Raw genomic sequence first — 23,159 nt, 5'->3', positions numbered from 1 at the left:
ATTAAATGTATTTCACGAATTATAGGCATTCAAAAATATATATTTTGTTACTTCTTGCTTCGCTTCGGTAAAACTAGAAATACTAGCTTAAATCGAAAATCAGACAATCGATATTTTGGAGAGTCATCCAAAACAAGACTTCTAAAATCGAATAAAAAGAAAGTTTTCTCTCTATCTATAGAAATTCATAGTCTATCACGAAATGCAGTTTCGAATTCGATATGTTACACCTATACGTGCTAAGCTGCGCCGACGCACCTGTCATAGAAATTACATAAAGGTAAAAGTGACTCAAACTTAATTGTCATTCTTGCATTTATATTTATTACTAGCCGTTTTCCCGCGGTTTCACCCGCGTCCCGTGGTAACTACTGCCCGTACCGGGATAAAATATAGCCTATGTTACTCGGGGATAATGTAGCTTTCGAATGGTGAAAGAATTTTTAAAAACGGTCCAGTAGTTTTTGAGCCTATTCATTACAACCAAACAAACACACAAAGTTTTCCTCTTTATAATATTAGTATAGACAAACTGTCTCTTGGAGACAATTTAATTGTGCAGAAGTTGAAAAAATAATCGTCAGAAACCAAGTAGGCATCTATAGCACATTATTTGTGAACCGAAATACACGTTAAACTCGAGTCTATAAAATGTAAGTCAGGATTCTTATGATAAAAAAGAGGTTTGGAAGTGAAATTAATGGATTATTCCTCCGTTCCAAACAAAAACTGCAGAACGGATTTTGAAAAAAAAACACGTGCGCTATTTTTATCCAGGTACGGGAAGTAGTTTTCTCAGTACGCGTGTACAAACTACTTTTTCATACATCAGTAAGAACACGTTTCATAGTTAAGAGACATTCTCTTGCATAACACAGAGAAAATGATGTATATCTCGGATCTACTGGTTGCCATGGGAACAGTCACGCAAACCGCACACAATGCCGGGAGCTTGGGAACTTAGAAACTGTATCTTGCATGAGCATCCTATAGTCTTTCAACTGATAGGTTTAGTTTTATGATCGGATGTATGGATTATACTATTGTTTTATATTGTACTGTTATTTTTCTTTAGTTATGTAATTTAAGAGTTGTTAGGTTTCCTTTTTAACACGCTTATATTGTATTAGTGGAAGTGAAGAAAGAATGCGTTTTTTTGTCCTGTTCGTTTCTACGCTTCAATGTTTGGCTATATTTATACTCCATGTCATAAAGGAAAGAAATTTCAATCTAAAAACTTGCCTGTAGGACAAGCATGTGAAAAATTCAAGCACAAATACGTAATGTTACTAAAAACAAGTTCATAGAGAGTCTTAAATGCGTAAAATATCGGACGCGACGCTTTTTGGCGAGTTCATCGCACATGATGGCTTGACCTCTTACTAAATGTACGGAGTATTTATTTTATTTATTTATTTATTTAAAATACTTCTTGCACAAATAGTACAATGGCGGACTTAACGCCTTAGGCGTTCTCTACCAGTCTACCTTTGGGTGGCGGAGAGGAAGCGTTGGTAGGTGCAAACAAATCCGAAAAACTAGTGTGAAACATATACCTACATATATTACAATACACAAATAAATTAATAATAAATATATATGTATATATATAACTATATAAATATGTACACTACAAACAATACTAATAACATATTAAGAAAGTTAATTTGAAACTGACTATTTATGTTTCTGCCAATTTCCCAAGATAGTGGTCACGAACTTTGAGTTTGAAGGTGTGAAGGTGCGTACGGATTGCGCGTACCCTGGTACGCGTACTCAGTTTACGCGTATCCGGAACGCCTAGTCCATACCTGCAGCTACGCGTTCACTCTTGGGGCACGCGTACCGCGCGAGCCAACTCGCAGCGCGAGCCACCGTCTGTCGGTTTTTGGTCGCGCGTCAAAGAGGACGCACGCGGCCGGCTACGCTATATTTGGACGGCAAAATGAATAAACACGCGTGTTCTTGTCGGAGTCATGGCGAATGGCTGGGGCTCGCGGAGCGCTCTGGATCGATTGACCTCGCGTACAGGTTCGCGGCGGTCCGTACAGGAGCTGTACGCGTATCCAATGTACGCGTGGACAGTGCTTCCCAACTACGCGTAACACAGGAACGCGCAATCCGTACGCACCTTGACGGGTATTTACCATCCTGATCTCCAGAGGTAACTCATTCCAGAGAAGAATAGATTTTACAAAGAAGGAAGAGTGTATGATATCAGAACGATGTGTAGGACATTGTAGAAGGCGATTGTTGAAAGAGCGTAAATTTTTGTCATGATGTGAGCCAAGATATTTGAAATGAGAAGTTAAATAAGAAGGTGAAGTAGGAGTGTGAAGAATAGAGAAAAGAGTTGTCAATGCCCTCACCTCACGACGCTGCCTAATAGGTAGCCATCTGAGCTGCGTTCGATACACTGACACATGATCGTACTTGCAAAGATTAAAAACGAATCGAATGCAATTATTGAGAAGCCGGTCAAGTTTGTTGAGCAGATCTGCATTCAGGTCATAGTAGCACACATCACCATAGTCGATTATGGGGAAGATTAAGGTTCGCATAAGCATCGCTTTCACACTGGGCGGAAGCAAATTTTTAAACAATAAACGGAAACGGAGTAATATTTTACTGAAAAAATATACTATTAATTTCCTTACCATTTTTAGTAGGCTTCACTAAAATCAGTGGCACCGGAGTTTCCATATTGTTACAATACTCTGCTGCTTTAATGCTTCATAGATCTATACTTTTTTGCACTTTAGTTTACACACACATTTATTTTGATAAACTTTTGTTTTTTTACCGAAATTTTTGTTTCATTTATGAAGTCACTGACCTAGGGATGCAAGATATTAATTAAAACGTTTTAAGTAAAGATAAACATCGCAGCAAAATCATAATTGTTAGTGCAAACAACTTTTCATGCTAAAGCATTTTTTGTGCGAATTTGTAAAACTTTAAGCTTCGCGTGCTCTTATTTAAATAAAATGCATTTCAAGGTAAGTTTAATAATTACTTGCGATAAATATTTTTATGATGACCTAAAATTTTAAAATTCCGAGTGTACATAGTAGGTATTAAGGTTAGCGTCAAAAGAAGCTGAAAAAAAAAACAACATTTTCAAAAGTGCTTGACAACATAAAATGTCATAATTTCTTAAGAACACAAACGCCAAAGCTCAAGTAGGTATCCTAAATTTTAAATAAATCAGATGAATATCTGGTAGATAAGTGATCTCTACGTCACAGTGTTCAAAACTGCTAAGTTTTGAAATTTTAGATTTGTCCAGCTACTTTTGAAGCTGGCTGTAGCTAGTACCTAATCCTACTTATTATAAACGCGAAAGTTTGTATGTATGGATCTATGGATGTTTGTTACTCTTTCACGCAAAAACTACTGAATGGATTTTAATGAAACTTTACAATAATATAGCTTATAGATCAGAATAACACATAGGCTACAATTTGTAAACATATTGTTCGAAATACTAAACCTGTGCAGACGAAGTCGCGGGCACCAGCTAGTGATAAATACATTTTATGGTACCTAAGTAAGACGTCATGTTATTCAAAATGTAAAAGTTTGACATTCATAACGCCAGTCTTATGTTGTAATGCCCTTGAGAAGCCATTGTTCTGTGGTGACTTATGTATAATCTGGCTTCATTTATTTTCTAAAGTCATCCAAACTAATATTATAAATGCGAAAGTAACTCTGTCTGTCTGTCTGTCTTTTCTTCACGCCTAAACTAATGAACCGATTTGTGTGAAATTTGGTACAGACATAGTTTGAAACTTGAGAAAGGACATAGGATAGTTTTTATTACAAAAAAAAATAAAAATAAAATTATTCCGGACATATAGCGCCATCTATTGGTCAAATCAAAAATCTGCTGGTAGTCACTATTCCACGCGAACGAAGTTGCGGGCAAAAGCTAGTTGTTTATATTTAATAACTTACCTAATCATCGTTTACAATCGCCAGTAATCATAAAAAACTAAACTATATTTAAGTATTAAAACTTTTCAAATAAACCTTCTTTAATAAAAAAAAATCGCGCAAATAAATAAGGGTCCCCACCCACTGCAACGTAACATGTTATCATAGTGTTTGGCACGCGCAAAATATCTCCTAGATTTATTGCTACGCCTACGGCCACATTAATGGTATCTTTGGCCTTTTCGTGTCGAATGGAAATAAAATCAAATCAATGAAGCGTTATGAATACAAGTTCTTGTCTATGAATATATTTTTAGGGTGGCAAAGGAAATAATAAATTAATTGTGTTTCACCGTGACTAATGGGCACGACAAACATTATTGTACCGTGAAGAAACCCGTTACCTTAAGTATATTAAATTATTCTGTGTATTTTTAGTTCTTTCCAAAATAATTTTATCCCAGACATAAACACGTTTTCATCGTTTAATGTCAAATAAGGTTAAACTTTGTTTTGAATATTAGCTAGGTAACCATTTATAAGGATTTAGCTGGAAAACAAATATGTACAATCAAAACGACAATAAGCTTAACTAATATCCACAGGAAATCCGTGTAAATAAGCATAGGTATTATTACTATAATAATTGCATCAGATAAATGCTTGTATTGCAGTAGTCATATCCATTATATGACTCATTGTATTAAATCTTAATACAAGCTATCTTACTATACTATTGCTTTGGCTATTTCAGGAAAATTACCTATACTAACATAATGAAGAGGAAAAAAAAATATTTTTGTTTGTGATGGATAATCTCAAAATTAGCTGGACCGAATTGAAAATTCACTGTTGGAAAGCTACACTCTTCCCGAGTAACATATATGCCATATTTTAACCAGGCTCAGGCACTAGTGCCCACAGAACACGGTTGAAACCGTGGGAAGACGGCAAGTGATGAATATGACAGCAACTTCTTGTATAAAGTAAAATATTTCAACTCTAAGAACATTTCATGTAGTGCTAATTTGCACATAGAGTTTGTTTCGGAAGACAATTCAAGCATTGTTTCGCCCACACAAGTAAACATACGTGTGCGAACTTTCCACGACCGCATGCTAATTCGCTAATTCGAACTATTTCGCGTTTATAGGCCGAGCCGATTCGCGATTTCGAACAAAGGCTCGCCCACGTGTGTTTCTAGCTTTGTAATTAGTCGAAAGTGTGCCGTTTATACCAGCCTGAACGCACCTTAAGTTTACGCTCAGTTGCCGCTAACTATCATAGTAAACAATTGCTATATTGCCATATATATTTTTTATTGATATAAAAAATATATATGGCAAACATAATATATAAGTAGGAAATGTTTTCTCAGTTACATACCTGCTACATAATAATCATATGACAATGCATTATTGCATAACGTACACTTTTCTTAAAGGAATCAAAAACAAAGGTAGTATTTCCCTAACTTCCGGATCTTATTAATAGTTAAACGCAGTTTTATGTCATTGACCTGTCAAAATGCATGATATCGTGGTCAACTATTGGCGAATGTACATACAATGGCAATTGCAGTGCTCTAGTGTGTGACATGGTTTATGTAAAAGCAGCGCTTTCGTTGCGCGGGAGTCTCCCAATAGAATTGATGTGTTTTTGATGTGACAGCCATTGTTTCCGTCTTGTGAAACAACTGTGATATCTGATGTACTAGATCATGTACATAGTATGTGCATGTTAATATACTCACGACATTTCATCGTAGGTAGGTAGGTACTTTTGCAGAAAGTACCTATTCATTTCAGTTGTTTAATAAGAGTTTTATATATAAGATCATGTTATTGCAGTAATGTACCAATATTGTATCTTGTTCATGCCTTGGAATTTGTAGCTTCGTATGCTGAACCGGTTTAATCCGATTTGAATTGATTCTGATCCAGATTTTCGTCGACCGGCTTTAGTTGGGTACTTCTTGCCAAAAATATACCATTCGGTTTAAAGCCGTATAGATTTCGTATGAATGGATAACTTCATTGAAAATTGTGTCTTAACAGCAATATATTGTTCTTCTACATATACATACTAGCTATGTAGTAAAGAGGAAACATTTGGTTTTATACCCAGAATGCTCCGCAACTACTTGAACGATTTGACAAATTCTTTTAAGTTTGGGAAGCTACATTATCCCTAAGAAACTTAGGCTACAGGCCTACAGGCCCACACAGGGCGAGTGTGAAACCGCGGGAAACCGGCAACAGCTAGTCATACATAAACAGACAGACAGATAAAAATTGAACAGCTACTAAAACTAAAATGCGTCTAACCAGCCATTCACATAACAATTTCGCGAACGCTCACGACGTCCGCACAATGCGTAAGCGCAAAATATCCGTGAAATTAATTGTTCTGCACACAATTGTTTTTGAGTCGGTCAGTGGTCGAAACTTTGTTCACTCATTGAACGAATAACTGTGAGTGGTCTTTCATATTTGTTGATGAGTATTGTGTTCCGTATGCTCTTACAATCGGTGAATCGTTTAGTTCATTCATTCGTTCATTGAACTTTGTTGTGTACTTATACTTAGGTACCGATTGAAATGATCAGCATTGTCATGCTGTTTAATTTCCTCTATATATTTCTTCTCATAAAGAGCTTCGTTTTGATCTACTGTATTGCCAAAACCTGCCGGGGCTGCGGGATTGTTCGGAAGAGTTACCGCGGCCCTTACACATTAAAGGGCTGGAAAAGGGACATGGGTTTTAATCAGTAAGAGTCTGACATTCCCTGAGGGGAAGGGTCATAGTCATTAGATGACTTCCAAAAAAAAAACTGTCTGCCAACTATCGGCCGATTGTTTTGCAGTGTGCGGGGGCTATCAATCTTATAGACCCTGAAAATAGCCGCCTGAAAGAATTGATCGGTGAAAGCGCAATGCTTGGCAAACGTATTGGTTAAAATAATTTGGCAGAGCACTTTTTCTTTTACAAACTTTGAACTAGCTTTGCTAATTGTATCTTGTTTATTTATTTAAAGAAACGTACTTTATACTGTGATAGATGTTTTACAGTGCTAGATTTTTCATATTTTCAAGTGAGTAAATACCATCCCATCGGAACCGCCCTAAAATGAATCAAAATAATTCCTAAACCTTCGTCAGGCCTTGGGCATTACTAATAAAATAAAGGTACCTGTAATAATTAATGCATAGGCAACCCATTGGTAATCAGTATTCAAATAATTACTCATAATGAAACCAGCATAGTTTCTCACTTCATAAATATTCCATCTCAGTTTTGACAGGATGTCGGCCATATACCAGGACGACAGAACGCGACGAAGTATAGTCGGATAATTAAGAAAATGTCTCACTTCCCGTAATTTCCCGGTTAACTTGGCAATTACATTAATTACTGCTATCTGATGAAACTGGACGATTGCTGGTTAAATCTTGACGTTAATGGTGTTAGTGGTTGATTGGTAAAGAAATGATTAACTGCAGCTTAGGTTGTAAGTACTGCAATGAAAATGATGAAAGACTTAAGGTCCTCCAATTTATCATTATTGATAATTTTTCTCACATTATCGATATGACGACGATGGATGATATATACGAATATGGCTGCAATTGCAAAGAACATCGTGAGATAAAGAGAAGTATGAAAGAATAAGACATGCTACGCGTATTCCAAAATAAAATTGCTTATTCTAATTTTATTTTGAGCCGAAGGATGTTTCCTGTTAACAGAATGAGAAAGTACCCCAAAATTACTGCATACAATACAATATAATTATTTATCTTAAAAGTATTGTAAGAGCTGTGATACGAAAGGGCATTACCATTTCTCATACTTACTAAAACTACCAAATGACCAATGGGAGATTAAGAACTTAGCTGAGAAGCCTTTAGAACATCGCATTTAAATAATTTAAAATTAATGATATAATCTATCAATAGTGTAATCAATGTGCCAGTGACAGTCAATTTTTTTCTCTAAATCCGTTTCCCAGGTCCGGCAGAACAAAAAAGCATCTCATGCATATTAATTGAATTTCGAACGATCTTGTTGGAGTTCACAATCGTTAAGCCTTGAGCTGTCTCCAGTCCACATACTATGTTGTAGTAACTTGTCACGATTTCTTACTTGTAATCTATGGTACCATTGTACTATATTCTTTGTTCTGTAACCCCGAGAAGGACAGACAGACTTATGGACACACTCAGAGACATTTGATGGTTACTTAAGCCGTTCCTTAGTGCAGAATTTCTATGAGAATCTGTCACTAAGGAGTGACTTAAGTAATCATTAAATGTCTCTAAGTGCGGGAGTTAGTAACTTATTAATTTTCAATAGATGTGTTATCTATTAGTTCATTCTTCTTCAGTTCTTATCGTCAAGGAGAGTGGGGACATCTTTTGTGATGCTACAATTGTGTGTTTAAAAATAGACTTTATTTTAAAGGGAGAAGGTTACATTTACTTTGCCGTTGATATGTTTTGCGTGCGTAATATTTTCAGAGGCTATTAAAGAATACGTTTCGGATTGTGTTATCGGCCTCGTTATGTATTTCAGATTACATTTTAATGGCTAACCTAGCAAAGTTTTTGTTTTATGAAAGCAATGAAACATGACTAGCCGTATTTTAATACAAACTAACGACTACTGAACAAATTACCTACTCTTTATGCGTCAGTAGGTAAAACCGCTAAAAACAATTTTAATTAAATAGGGTCACAATTACTCACAAAACAAAACGTGAGGAATAGAAAAGAATAAAACATTCTTTATTGTACACCAATAGGAAAAATTAGTGGTCTTATCGCTAAAAAGCAACATATAGATAACCTTTGGATAGAGTTATGTTTTTAAGAAATGTGTAAGGGGTAGGTAGTCTATGGCGTATGTAAAAGAAGAAGATAAATTTTCTATGGCGTACATAGAGTCGGTAAGACCGCAGAAACCAAAAAGCCTTGAAACAAAGTACCACAACGGTCATCTAAACCACTAGGTAAATATCTTGCAAATAAAACAGCTCAACAACATTAAGAGAGATAAAATCAGTAGCATGTTCACGGCACTGTAATCTGCACAGCCTTATTTTTATCCTCATTGTGGAACATTTATAAGACTTCTTGCACGTGAAGCATGTCTGCCCTTCATGGTAATGGACTAAGCTTTAACCTATTTCACGCTGAGAGTACACACTGCAAATTTTTAGTCGGACGATAGTTTGTTTGGGCTCAAAAATCAGTATGAAGATGAATGGTATTTCGCACATTACAAAAATTCGGGTTTTTTGCCGGTATCAGACTGATTGAAAACATTGATTAGAATAAAGATTTTCTTAATAACAAAACTACCATTAGGTCAATAAACATGTTTTTTTGCTAGTGACAGCTACTTTATGTGATATATGTATGTAGGGCTGCCATCCGTCCGGGTTTCCCCGGATTTGTCCTCGTTTGGAGGCCGTCCGGGGGCCGTCCGGGCGGGGTTTCAAGAAGTGTCCGGGGAAAACCCGGACATTTTTCATAGGGCCATCTTAACCTATGGTGCCTAGGTATGCGAATTACCCGGGCGCCTAATAATGCAGGAGTCGAAGTGTCCCAAAACTCCAAAATTTTCGCGCTCGCTTCGCTCGCGGCTTCTTGTCTTAACGCACTTTTTTTTACGTTTAGCTACTTTAATATCCCAATATTCAAAAAATTTTGCGCTCGCTTCGCTTGCGGCTTCTTCACTTTGCGGATTTTTTTATTATACAAGTTTAGGTGCTTTAGTGACCCAAAACTCAAAAAATTTCGCGCTCGCGGCGACTTCAGTTTACAGTTGTTTGTATTTTTCAACATTTTTTTGTCTAACCTATCAAGAAGGTAACTCCTAGTTTCCATATGAGCTTTCTTAATTATGACCTTCGAAATACATGAAGTCACAATCTTTCAATACTAAGTACTACATGAGCTAGAGACGGCCCTGACTTTTCATGTAAGGAAGGACCTCATTGAATTTAAGTAATATGGTAATAATTAAAATTAGGTCTTGTTTTGTTAAACAAAAAAAATCGGACTCGTCCGGGGAAAAAATTCGATTTACGCCAAATGTCCGGTTTTTTTTAAATATTTGTCCGGGTTTGGCGAAATTCGAAATGGCAGCCCTATATGTATGTATAGTGAGTCTGATTTCGTGAAATTATGGGCAAACATATTTGCGAATATACCGAATCAGTAGAAAGTAACCCAAAATGAAATATGAAGGATAAAGGGTATGATAGATCCAAATTCGAATTGGATGAAGATAATACGATAAATTCAGAAGAAGACGTTTTTCATGATGTAACAAAATTGCAGATACTTGGTCATTATATCGTGATTTTCAAACCGTGACGGAAACAATATAATTCATAAAGATTTATATGCAAAGATAACTTACTGTTGAGATATTACTATAATATAATGTATGTGTGTAAAAGGCTAGACAGATAATGATTGACATGTAACTTGTATTTACATGTCCTGAGACGGATCACGATATATATATTAAAAAACAGAGACAGAAATTATAAAATAGATGAAGTAGAATTTGATTTTATTTTGAAAGTTGCAAATAGCACTAATTTAAATATAAGATAAGATGAAGAAGCAAATAAGGAAGCAATATTAAAATCTAAGATTGAAACGATACATGCTAATCTAAGAATAATAAAACTTGGTACAATTTTAAATGAACCAGACAACAATTCTTTAAATAACAGTACCTATCTAAAAATAATAAACTTATCTAGGTTGATGTCTATTTAATGATAGTAATGCCATTAAAATAGATCTGACCTTGAAGGCTACAATGATACCCAATGATAACAAATAAAACTTGGTTATCATAAGAAACAAGCTTTACGTCATCAGGTCAATGACTTCAGACAGAACTATGAGCAATAGTGAAATAAATGGAGATACAAGTTCTATAGTTGTATTTACAATCAATTATTATTTTATCATCCCATTGATTTCCTGATAGCTGATTGTCGGCCATACAGTGCACAAGTATTTGCGCAGATACAGGTGCATTCTCTATTCTTTTTCTCTCATACACGACCGGAGAGACATCAGGCGCAATGTGCATCAGCTTCTTCCCAACTATGTTGGGGCAGGCATAACTAGGTACATATAGGCCGAGTATACCCAATACTCATATTTTACATGAAGCTACTGCCTCTTGGATAAACTGACTGTTTCTGACCGTTGAAGATAATACAGTGCAATAACACTCTTTTATAGGCACATGTTTTTTTTTTTTCAAAAACAAGTTTTTGGTTCATCAATACATATGTGTCTAGTCGAGCAATTTCTTCTACGTTTGCTATTTCCGAGAAAAAGTGAATTTTTTGTCATCCCAGCGGGACGTTCTGAGTGGGCTGAATGCGAAACATCTGTTACCTTCTCAGACACGTGACATCGCTAAACAGAAACCAGAAATTCATTAATGAGAAGGAACCCTCAATCTGCTTTATCAAAACTTTCAAAATCATTGATTGCAAAATATCCAAACATATTGAATTGCCAAATCCATTCTCATTATCAAATAGACCATCTGCAGTTCGTTCTTTATTTCATAAGTAATTGTTATAATTATTATCAAAGCTACGTGATTATCTATTACTCATTGGTTATCATCGTCATCATAATGCTTTGTTGTTACTCCATTTGACGTTAGACCTTCACCTGTTAAAACAACAGCATCGTCGGTTCTCACATTCCTAGAATCAAGTGCTACCGTACCTTATACGTGATTCATAAGTTGCGGTATTTTGTACTTTACATTCGGATCTCGTACTTAGTGACATCCTTTCTCTTGTAATATATAAGCTTTATATTGTAATATACTTGTATTGTGTTCAAAGTGGGGTTTTAACCGAATTTGGAATTATGCTAGGCTTGCCTATCAAAAGATCTAGCGATGTAATGTTTGATAAACTCACTAGAGAGTTGACACTTACATTCAAATTTCAAATACCTGTTATAGAGACGTTTTCTTCAATTTTATAACGGTACTGAAATACAGGAAATTATATAAACTCATGAATGAAAATATCTCCATCAGATCTTCCTTGTTTGTTTTATCCGGCCATTTCCCATTTGTTGCTATCACGTGAATATTAACCATCTGCTATTTAGCAATCAGCACCAAACTCTTTATTTTTAAATATTCCACCGTATCTACTTACGTCATAGATAACATCGTCATTAACAATATCATGTCATTTGAGATATCACTTGCACTTACAATAAGGTTATTGTCTACTAACTTTTCTTTATCCTTATCTTTTTCCTTTCTATTGCTAAAGTTATCTTTGCGAACTTGTCGTGAAATGTTCTTTGCTCTTTCATCCGTGATGTCTATTATCTGCAATATCTCGATGATTTCATCGAACTATTGAGCAATAGTAACTTCTGAATGAGGCAATATTTGTCTGTCATTTACTTTAATTGATTTTTTCAAGACTTTACTATGATTGAGGAAGTTTTTGCATTGAGGTTTATGCAACACTACGTTTTCTTTTCAAACATTTGAATATGCCAAGGCTTTGAGTGATTTAAATTATTAAAAAAAAAACCTGAAAAAGTAATGGCATTGCCACTGCGGATGGTTGAAATAAAACTGTTCGTAAAATCTAGAGAATATTTTTAGACTCAAATGCTAATACTGGAAGTTTTATACACTGATAAAGAGTAATGCGCTTACATACGGTAGATAAGCGGAAATCTGATAAATATTCCATTGTTAGATTATGAGTGACCACTCAATGTATTTAGATTCTAATTTCCTCTGTTTTTTTAAAACAATCTTATTTAAAACAGCAGTATGTAAACGCTAATGTAAAATGGATAATTGGGTATCTCTGTCAACATGCAATATGTAAATTGGTTTGATCTGCATCTGCTCTAGTTTTATCTCATTAATTATTATTTATAAACCACTAACATGTAGCGAGCATTGTTGTTTTGCATGATATTACACTAAAAGCATATTCCACAGCTATCGATTCCAACACACTTGATGAAAACAATCGAGTATCAGTTTAATTGCGTATTGGACCAAAACAATTTTCATTGCAACAATTTGTATCGCATAGCACAATTATTCGTGATTGATGTAATTTACTGGCCTAAATATTTACAATATTGTCACGATAGGTAATTTCTTCACGCAGAAATGTACCTTTGATTCGATTTTTTATGGACGAGTGAATCGATTAATTTTGCAAGCAATGAAATTCCGCTTTCGAGTTTTTGGAATCGACCTGCGTCAACTGTTTTGATTAGAGTCATAAATGTGCGTATGTCAAAGGTATGTAAAGTTGTGTGATTTTCATTGTGCGTTATAAAAATACTCATGGTATTGAATAGTATGTCAAGGGCTACGCTAATATACGCGCAATGTATATGGGTTTCAACAATAAGGCCACATTATAATCACTGGCAAGTATGAAAATGCATGCACATTTCACGTGAATGGTTAAGTATAATTTAGAGGGCGATGAAATGAAATCATTATATGAAATAATTGAAGAAATAACACTATATCTTCATAACTTTCTTTATATTATCAGTCAATTATCGATTATTTGAATCCGATACCTATTATAACTTAATCATACGTTGTCTGACATGTGAATAACAAATGATTTTTTCTTATGTTCCGAATCATTTTTAAAGTCATTTGTTTACGTCGATGTACTGTATGTATATTTAATTTCCTTATGTTTATTAATGAATCTTCAAGTACAATTGACGTACCTACATTTTAAGTACAATACACTCCAATACCGTACATACCAATTATTAGAGAAATGAAGCAATTATTTCCATCGAATAAACACCGATACGATTAAAATTTTGGCAAAAGAAAATCAGAATTTCGTCCTCAGATAAGCGTTTGAACAACAACAGCACACACGTAAACACAAACAGATATTTTAATGAGAATACTTATTTATTGGCAATAAAACAACTTCTAGCGCATTCACCTGTCGGCAAAGTATCAGCCGGCTAAATTGTAAACCAGACTCGTTACATTTAAATCCTCAGTTTGACGAGCCGATCATATTTGGTTGTGTTATCCCAAATTATCTTGCTGGCGTTCTATCTTACAGTGAGAGACAGCTTCAAGGCCTACAATAATCTTGGCAAAGTTTAACCGAGCGTTAACACTATCCGACAAATAAAAATAATCAAGACAATCTAACCATTCGCCAATATTGACACAAATGTTTGCGCAGCGAACGTAACCCTGGCATTGAAAATACAAACAGAAAAATGTACTACAAGAATTCAAAGAAAATGAATTATTGTTCTACACATTCTTTTGAAGTTCAATTACAATGTTCTACAATTATTGTTTATTGCGTTGATAATGGTGTTATCTACGGTCAATACCGAAGTAATAAACCTTCATTAAAATATCATACGAGGTATACTACAGGAATTGGCAAGTACCAATTAAAGCTTTTAATAGCCGACGCTATTGCGGCCTACTCTTCTCACACGACCTTACATTCGAGTGTTATAAACACTGCTGTAAATAAAGCTATGACTTTAGTAGATATAAGTGTAGGAATCAAAACAATATAATAATTCACAATGACATTCGCAGAGTTCAGTTAGGTCCGAGAACGCATCCCTGTGGTATCCCTGAGTTCTTAGAAGCGGCTGCGCTGTCCCAAGCATGCGATTCGCCTACGGATAAGAAATGACCTTTAGGGCGGGAGACTGGTTCGACCGCATGCTTCTACACTCGGTCCCATGTGGAATTTATAACGCGACGGGGCCGGCTTGCCGTCATAAAAATTCAACGTAAAATGTTGCTTTATGTTTTAATTGAAATTCTCTTTGTTGCATGACTGTTTCATGTTGTTTGACATCTTATTGTAGGTTTTTGTGTTTCTAGGTTATATTTGAAACGAATTCGTCCTAAAAACAGTGGCGTGGAACATATTTGCGAAGGTATTCGTGGCATGCGTTCAGTGGCATTTTATTGCAATTAAGGTAATGTGTAATTATTGATCGGAATTTCTAGTCTCAGGATAAGGTTAATCACCTAATATTTTGCATTACAGACTTCATTTACTTGTGGCAGAACGCAGCTTACCAAATAATTTTGGACACTATTCTAAATAACGTAGAGTCTAAATTGCACGTCCATATAGTGCAAGCAATTAACATGGATACTTAATTTCTAGGATTGGAGATCCGAAGTATGGAAATTAAGCTGTCAGCTTATTTATTATTCCTGTAATTAAGGCGAGGAAGTGGTCAACAATAATTCCATAACCGGCACGCGCATCTAAGGCGCCAAAAGGGGTCGGAGCGTCTGAGCGGGGCGAGGATAACAATACGCGCGCTAGCTTATAACTAAAAGTCGTAAGCGACAAAATGGTTTTGTAATTTTAATATTTAGAAATGATAATTTAATAAAAATTCCTACTACCATTTTAAAGAGTATGTATATACTCAACTACTAAAAAAGTTAAGAGGCTTAAATCGGTCCCGTTTGCCCATAATATGTGAATCTCTTTTTAAAAAGAGGTATGTTTGATATATTTTTCTCTGTTATAAAAGTTACCTAATCATGTTTCTACAACTAACAAAATAAGGCTTATATCATGAACTTTCAGGTAACCAAGTTGTATTTTGATCCGTTTTGTATTTACTGAGAAAAATTGACATCCTTGGCGCCAAAAATTCCAATTCGTCCTCTTAAAGGAACATCGTTATATCGAATGTTTTGTAACAATTTCAATGAAAGTGATACTAGTATGAGGCTGATTTTCAAAAAGCATAAATCTTCTAGGAATTTCTTAATAAGTTAAGGCTATATTTTGTAGCAGTGAAGGGCATTTTAAGTTCTAAGCAGGTTCACTTAAAACAACTTTGGTTGGTATAGCTATAAACGTGGGTATACATTAATAATGGTTCTTGTTTGTTCACAAGGATTTCTAGATTGCAAGGTTCGGCGCAGTAATTATAAGCTGGCGTAAAAATAATATCTGTAGGTTTAAATTCTTTATAAGCTTTGGTTTAAGTTGAATTGTTGATAGAGGAAGTATGTTAGGAAACTTTCTGCCAGCCCCCGGAAGGTATGTTGTTCTATACAGATTCTTTGGTTATTCAGACTAAATAAACGGTTCTAATCTTTCTATATTCTACTATTTCTATATATTTGAACTTCTATCTCCGAATTACTACCTTCTCAGTAAAGTAAATTAAATCAAACTACGTCTCTGCCTTCACGCAAAACTTTTGATTCAGTAGCATTAACATCGTTTCTTTGGTATTTACTGTAAAAAAGTATTTCACTACTCAACCAACCAAGAGAGTCTTAAATACTCCCGATCAAGTGAAAGAGATATTTCTCGATGTACAAGAAAATGCTATAAAACTGTCTTAGTACCATATTAACTGTGAATAACATGAATAATATTGTGGAAAGTTGAGCGGTGACGTCACATAATCTCAGTTGTGGGCGATGTTTGAATATCTTATGAGGACATTGACCAAATGGCGGATTTTTTGCCTTTTTGACATGATATAAACATAAAGGATAAACACGTGTATTTGTAAGACTTTATCGCTTAATTGATTGAGAAATTGGTGTAGGTGTGCAAAACATTAAAAAAACAAACATCCTAATTGAGAACCTCCATCTTTTGGGAAGATGGTTAGAAATAAGGAATCTCTAGACGAAGAAATATTAAGAATTTGACATAGTTCTGTGGATACTATGTAAAATGATGGAATACAAATTGATGATGGACAAAATTTCAACTTCAAGTCAAGGAGATTTGAATAAGATTCAGTTCAAAACAGACAATAAATAAGAACGAAAAGTATAAATTTGAATGAGATTCTTTAAAATAACGCTTCTATCTTATTATAAACGTTTCAAAGAGATTTGTGATATCAATTGAACTGTCTGAAGTTACTCTTACGAAACATCGAAAGTAAAGAAAGATGATATCCCTCCAAGTAATTAAAGAAGCGGATAAAACCAATGATTTGTAATAAAACTTCATACATCTTAGTTACTAATTACATACTTTCTCCGATTTTCTCTGCAAAGAGATTGGAATAAAAATGCGATCTACTATTAAATTGAATGATTGCTGTTTCCCTCGAAATATTACAAACGCTCTCTCTGGTCGTTTTGATATTTTTGAAAAGATCATTGTTCTTTGTGAATACAAGCAATGAACTATGGGATGTTCTACGTTGATACAGTAGGAATGTATTATTGGAAAGTAGGTCTATGGGAAAAAACTTCTCTTATGTAAGGTTCCTATAGCATTAAAATTTGTTTATTCGGATAATGTTACCATATGTATTTTTGCGATATGATATGACCATTCGGCATGGCCGATCTTGGTAATTTCATTTTAATTATTTGTTAAAAAACGTTGGCCTCTCTTGAGGTGCATATTCCTATTTTATGAAAAGAAAGCTATGATTTCCTAAAAGCAAATTGTAACCGGTACTGGCGTAAATGATTTTTAATTTTCTTTTTCTAGTTCATACGAGCGATATCTATTCAAACTTGAATATTAATGTCTCACCATTCACGTTACATTTTACAAATGTTTATATCATACGACAGTCGACAACTTTCGGTCTAATCCACATTGTTTACTATTTTATTGATCTCTCTTTGTGCTTGTGTGGGAACCACGAAATTTTCACATCGTTTACTTTTTGGTTGCGTCAGGTCAGCAAGAAGACCATTGTTGCTTTAATATGCATCATTATAATTATTAGTTTCGTTAACAATACTTTTATCTGCAATCAACCCAACAATGAATTACTTAATACAGTTTATTCACGTATGTATTGTTTTTGCACAACAAAGAGTCGTTTAATTATACTTTTGCCGACTCAAAACAGCAAAATGTTCATGTAACTGCGACCGACAACATTATTTGTCTAACTGTAACACGGACGTAGAAAAAGTAAACACTTCCTTACTTTGGACAGTGATGGACAGTTAATTTGTTAGTTAGGAAGAACAACATTTGACATTGTACTTTCTGCATAATGCAAGTGAGTCAACATGGACACAAAAACGTTGCGTTCAAACGAAGCCATTTTTTGCATCGACCGCCAGTTACAACAACACCGGTCAGTTAACTGACTTAACTAACAACTGTTTTGGCAAAGAATGGGTCAGCACCAGATCTGATAACGATCCAATTTAATTGAAGGAAACGAGTTGCGAAACCTGCACGTACGCAAACGTGTGTTCTTAAAGTGGTTCTGGCCAGTTAATGACTGAAATGACTTCGTCTGTACAGTTAAAAGTCACAAACAAAGCAATCTGCCAAGCAGTTTAGCAAATCAAACAGCCTGTTTCATCACAACAGAGTCACGACTCTGCCGAACTTAACGACACGACATTCAGATTCCAAGTTTCGAATGCACCTAAAGGTCTAGGCTGCACGGCACTCACCGTTGGTGCCATAATAGTCATCCTTATCCATTAAGTCATGCTGGAAACCATAAGCAGGGAGCCATGCATGGGAGCCCGGCGGCTCGGGCCAATCCGAAATCCGGACCTCCTCCATTTGGACATCAACACAACACTGCACTCCACCAGCTAGTTCACACTGTTAGCACAATCATGCATGGACTACCTCTTCGTTCGTCCATTAGTTGGTCATTTAGGGCGATAACGGTTGGTCGTGCGGTACACGGCAGGTGTCGTGTCCTTCGGCATACGCGCGCGCGCGGCGGGGAGCGGCGGCTGACTGGCGGCCGGTCGCGGTGGCGCGCGCGCTGCGATCTCTCCGTCTCCGATATCTATTGCTGTAAAAAACGCCAGACGCCATCGCCGCGCCTCAGCTGTGCTTTTGCCTGCTGCCCCTTGAACGGAAACTGAATCGACAAACGCGAAACTAGATTTACGGGCTGGGAACCAGTTGTACGTGCATTGGCTCATTTGGTAACAATTAAGAGGACATTCCTATGTCCAAATAGGAGACTTTGGAACCTGTTCAGACAGATGTCTTGCAGCCTGCTTACCTGTTCTCTGTAAGGTATTTTGGGTGCATGCCAGTGAACAAATATTATGCGGTTTTAAGATGACTAGATATGTAAATATTTTTATTTCACGTCATCTAGGTTCCGGATACATTGTGGCTTCTGAATCATACCTATTGTCATACACACATAGCATAATTTCATAACACCAGTTCAAGATCGTTTTATAACATGAAACTTCCCAAACGGAGCTCAAAATATTGAACTCCATATACCTAGATACTTATTTCTGTTCAGAGATGGTGCTTGTCTTCGAGTACGGGTGCCTCGGTTCGGGTACCTAACAATTTTGGGATTTGACTCAACTAAATATCATACGACATTGGCACCAATACATCTGCAACCTTATCTAATATATCTTCTCAGCTCGACAATGTTATGATTGCCACAATCGATATCATAACTGCTTATGATAACAAAAAGTCTCTGAACAATATTCTTTAGATTACAGCAGAGCCATAACATATCAAATCGGTGACCTTTGACCGTTATTCAGGTACGATATAATATACAGTTACTCAAAACATTGTCCCCATTAACGGTGGAACTGCCGAATTTATTGTTAAGCCAGATCACGATTACCTTACTTACGTAGGATTACAGCACGCCATAGTAAACAGAGAAAGTATGGCGGGACACAGAAAAAGTAGTGCGTGAGTCTATGCCCAAATTAGATTATTGAAAAAAACAAACTTGGATCACGTAGGAATGCTTTTACTCGTAATAACAATTTCATACTTTTGATTGACGATTTCAAACGTGAAATATTGTGATCGTTTCTACTGTTTCGTTTGTTTTGTAATACTCAACATTTTCATGGATATTATCTACATTGCTTTGCTGTTTTTACCTGTTCTCTTGTGTCTGTACTATCATCTCAATTTCGACGATTGAAATGTTCACTATTTACATTTATTGCTTCATTTACAACAATAAAAGATTTCTCTTTCCTTAACATACCTATCATAGCAAAGATTGAAAGTTAACAAAAGATATCTGCAGCAGTCTTTCCTCCGTTCTATGCAATTGAACGTTTCTTCAAGCCTTTTAGAAATTCATTCACATACATTATAATTCCCGATTGGACGCGTCGTCATTAGATAGACATTAAATGATTCTACAATCAAGTTGTGCGATTATAAAAACAGCATTTCCATTGTAAAAGTTAATGTAAAAATAATGCGCTGTAGAGGTTTCTTGTCCATGCGTTCTGTTGTCGCTGCTAACGGATCTTGAGCGATAAACTTACTGCTTTTAACCTTTGTGAATAGTTCATGGTTCTATTTTTTCGCTTCAGTATTTAGATTCTTCGTTCTGATAACAATTCTTAGTGAGATCGCCCCGATTACAAAGCCACCTGCTCTATTTTTATTTTAATGTAATTCTGATCATTAGCAAGGACATGTGATTCAAATTGAGTTGAAAATAATTGTTGTAAATATGTGAGCATGTCTTCAAATGTATCAGTGATTGAAGAGTGTGAGTAAAAGATGAAATGAGCCAAACTGCAAGTGCGTCAGCTCCTAACAGAAATATTAAAGGTTACTAGGACACGAATGATAAATATCATAATTTGAGCAAAGTGTCGTATAATGTAACTCGCAAATAGACATCAGCTATTATTAGAATTGTAAATATACATTTAGATCACCTACGTATAAACGATGTCACTGAAATAAAGCATAGTAATTAGTCTTACAAATTAAAATGTCAAAATGTTCGATATATGTTTCCACCTCGGAATTAATTCGGGTTTAAGACACTTTTGATTATGCTAAATTTCATAGACACATCTTTAAATCCTAACACTACAGAATCTATTTTTCTTTTACGTAACATTAACAGCTCCTTCAATTCATTGTGAAAAATGGTGTAAGAATATAAACAGCTTTCTGGCTGTTGGCCAGTATTATAATTTATTGTTCTAGATTTTGGGACTTCATATCAACATCTGTATCATCATAAATGTCGTTTTGTTCTAATATTCCATCAATTTGTGAATTTGGATCAGGTATTTGGAAATTCCTTTCATATCTGTCAGTGAATCTGGCACTGAATCTTTGCTCGTGCTTTATTTATCTTCTGTATGAAATATCTTTTGTGTTTGAGTGAACTGTTTACGTTTTATTTGGGACTGTTGAAATAGAGTGTCAGAGTATGATTGATCGCGGGGAACATTTTCGCGAAACTATTATTTGCTGCAATCTCAAGCCAATGACGTTCAAACAGAGCGTCATCTAGTTTATCTGTTCCAAACAGTTGTTTGTATGATTTATTTGTAGGATTGTGTATTTGTTCTGTGACCTTGATTGTGATTGTGTGTTTGCTTTCACTGTCGTCATTTCAGGAAACTTCAGCAGTATTTTTGAGAAAATCTAGAAGCTAAAGTTGATTCAAGATCAAACAGAATGGGTATATGTCAGAAACTGAGGAATACACACTACAAAAGAAAGTTACTAACAGATAAATGATGATGATACATAAACCACAACTAACTTAGGCAGTAAATCATTGGAAAAACCACTCTATAAAAACAAAACAAATTATATTTCGGAAGTTATATCGGAAAGAACCTAGCTAAAACAATGATGCATTCCAACACAACCGCTTTTGGCCTGATGCCAGTCAAACCCACAAGGAATTTTGTGGTATGTTTTGAAGAGGTCTTAGGACCATTCAACAGAATTCTATTCTAGGGATTTATACAGGCCTACGCTACATGCTTACGTTAGCACCTTAACGGTAACTTGAATCGAAGCTGTTAAGTTCGTTGCTGCTGCGAAAATGATCTTGCGATTTTTGGAGATTAAGAAGTGATCAGGCTTTTAAAATACTTCATTAAAGAGTGTTACTTTTTTGTCTTCAAATCAGTAACTGTAGTGTTTTTTTGAACAAATGGTCGAAGTGGCTCCTTTATATTTTGCCAAGGATTTGTTACTCTAATTTGGATGCATATTGAACTCAAAATTAGTCTGTAGCTCGTTCTTTATTAAGCGGTGCCTAGACTTTATTACTTTCTCTAACATATTGCATACCCAAAAGAGTATTTCTTCATTCTTCTCTTTCAGAATGATAATTCCTTTAAATCCTAATCAAAGGTCTTCCCCTCACTTGACTTGCAAGATGAAAGCCTTCTCATACATATTTCACATCACAATACACCTTTTATTCGTCGTCATCTCGACTGCATTATTGCAGAATATGCAATAGGGTGGAGCGAAAATGTATGGAGCAAAAAAAAAATCGTTTTTTCTCAACGGAATAGGGATGAAAAGTTGTCTTATAATATTCAAAACAAGTGTACAAAATTTGACTTACCAGTCGCAATATTTTGAGGTGCCCCAGAGGAGATGAAAATAAAAAATATAAAAAAATCCAATTTTTCTATTTATTGCAAAAATTAAACATTAAAAAAGCAAACTTAAATATCAAACTGATTTTTCGTATTAAAAGTAGGCATTCGTTTACGCGAAAGCAGTCTCGCTCTAATGAAACCGTCTCTTTTATTATCTCCACAAACTGCATTTGATGCTTCTGTCACCAACTTGATGCAGCGCTCTACTGCTTGAGTGTGACATGGAAAATCAATAATCTGACACATACTGAGACCGTTCTTGACCACATTTTTCAAGGTTTCAATAATGCCAACATCTTTCAAGACAGAAGAAGCTATAATAGCAGCGGCTCTATGCGAAACTCCAGTACGATCGCATGCAAGAGCTAATGAGGTTAAATTCAATCGTTTTTTTTTTATTAGGTGGCGAAGCTTTATGTTTTACCTGTTCTGGGTTTTTATACTGAGGACTAGTAGATGGCACAAGCAAACTATCGCATGAGCTGCTGCTTTCTGTTACCAAATCATCAGTCAATGAACGAGAACAACAAGGTTTATCAAAATAGTTTACCTCTCTACTGCGATATAAAGCTTTTTCTTTCTTTCTTGCTTTTTTTTATTTTTGCCGCTGTAGCCACATCGACACCGCCTATTATCATTTTTCTGGTCGTTCTTTGATCCAATAAAAAAACAACTTCCTCCTTGGGAATGCGACATTCTTTAGGACAGTTACAATCCGATATAACTTTGCATTTGCAGCTACAAATATCAAAGAAATGAAAGAAATGAAAAGTCTGATATGA

General features: G+C 35.4%; 1 protein-coding gene across 4 annotated transcripts in view; it reads right to left on the bottom strand.

Annotated features, from left to right (window-relative positions):
- Positions 1 to 18,740, bottom strand: part of LOC110379065 (uncharacterized protein) — a 97,463-nt gene extending 78,723 nt beyond the window's left edge. For 2 of the 4 annotated variants that reach the window (XM_021338565.3, XM_049842542.2), the window contains exon 1: positions 18,433 to 18,740. In XM_021338565.3, coding sequence (XP_021194240.2) covers positions 18,433 to 18,547 — 115 coding nt within the window. In that variant the 5' untranslated portion in view covers positions 18,548 to 18,740. Of the gene's footprint in view, positions 1 to 2,657; positions 2,800 to 18,432 lie in introns of those variants that run through there. The other 2 variants (XM_049842541.2, XM_064034948.1) reach the window with 2 other exon arrangements.
- Between the last annotated feature and the right edge of the window lie 4,419 nt (positions 18,741 to 23,159).

This window comes from Helicoverpa armigera, chromosome 5 (genome assembly GCF_030705265.1).
Source record: "Helicoverpa armigera isolate CAAS_96S chromosome 5, ASM3070526v1, whole genome shotgun sequence".
NCBI lineage: Eukaryota > Metazoa > Arthropoda > Insecta > Lepidoptera > Noctuidae > Helicoverpa > Helicoverpa armigera.
This window is presented reverse-complemented; position numbering and strand designations above follow the sequence as displayed.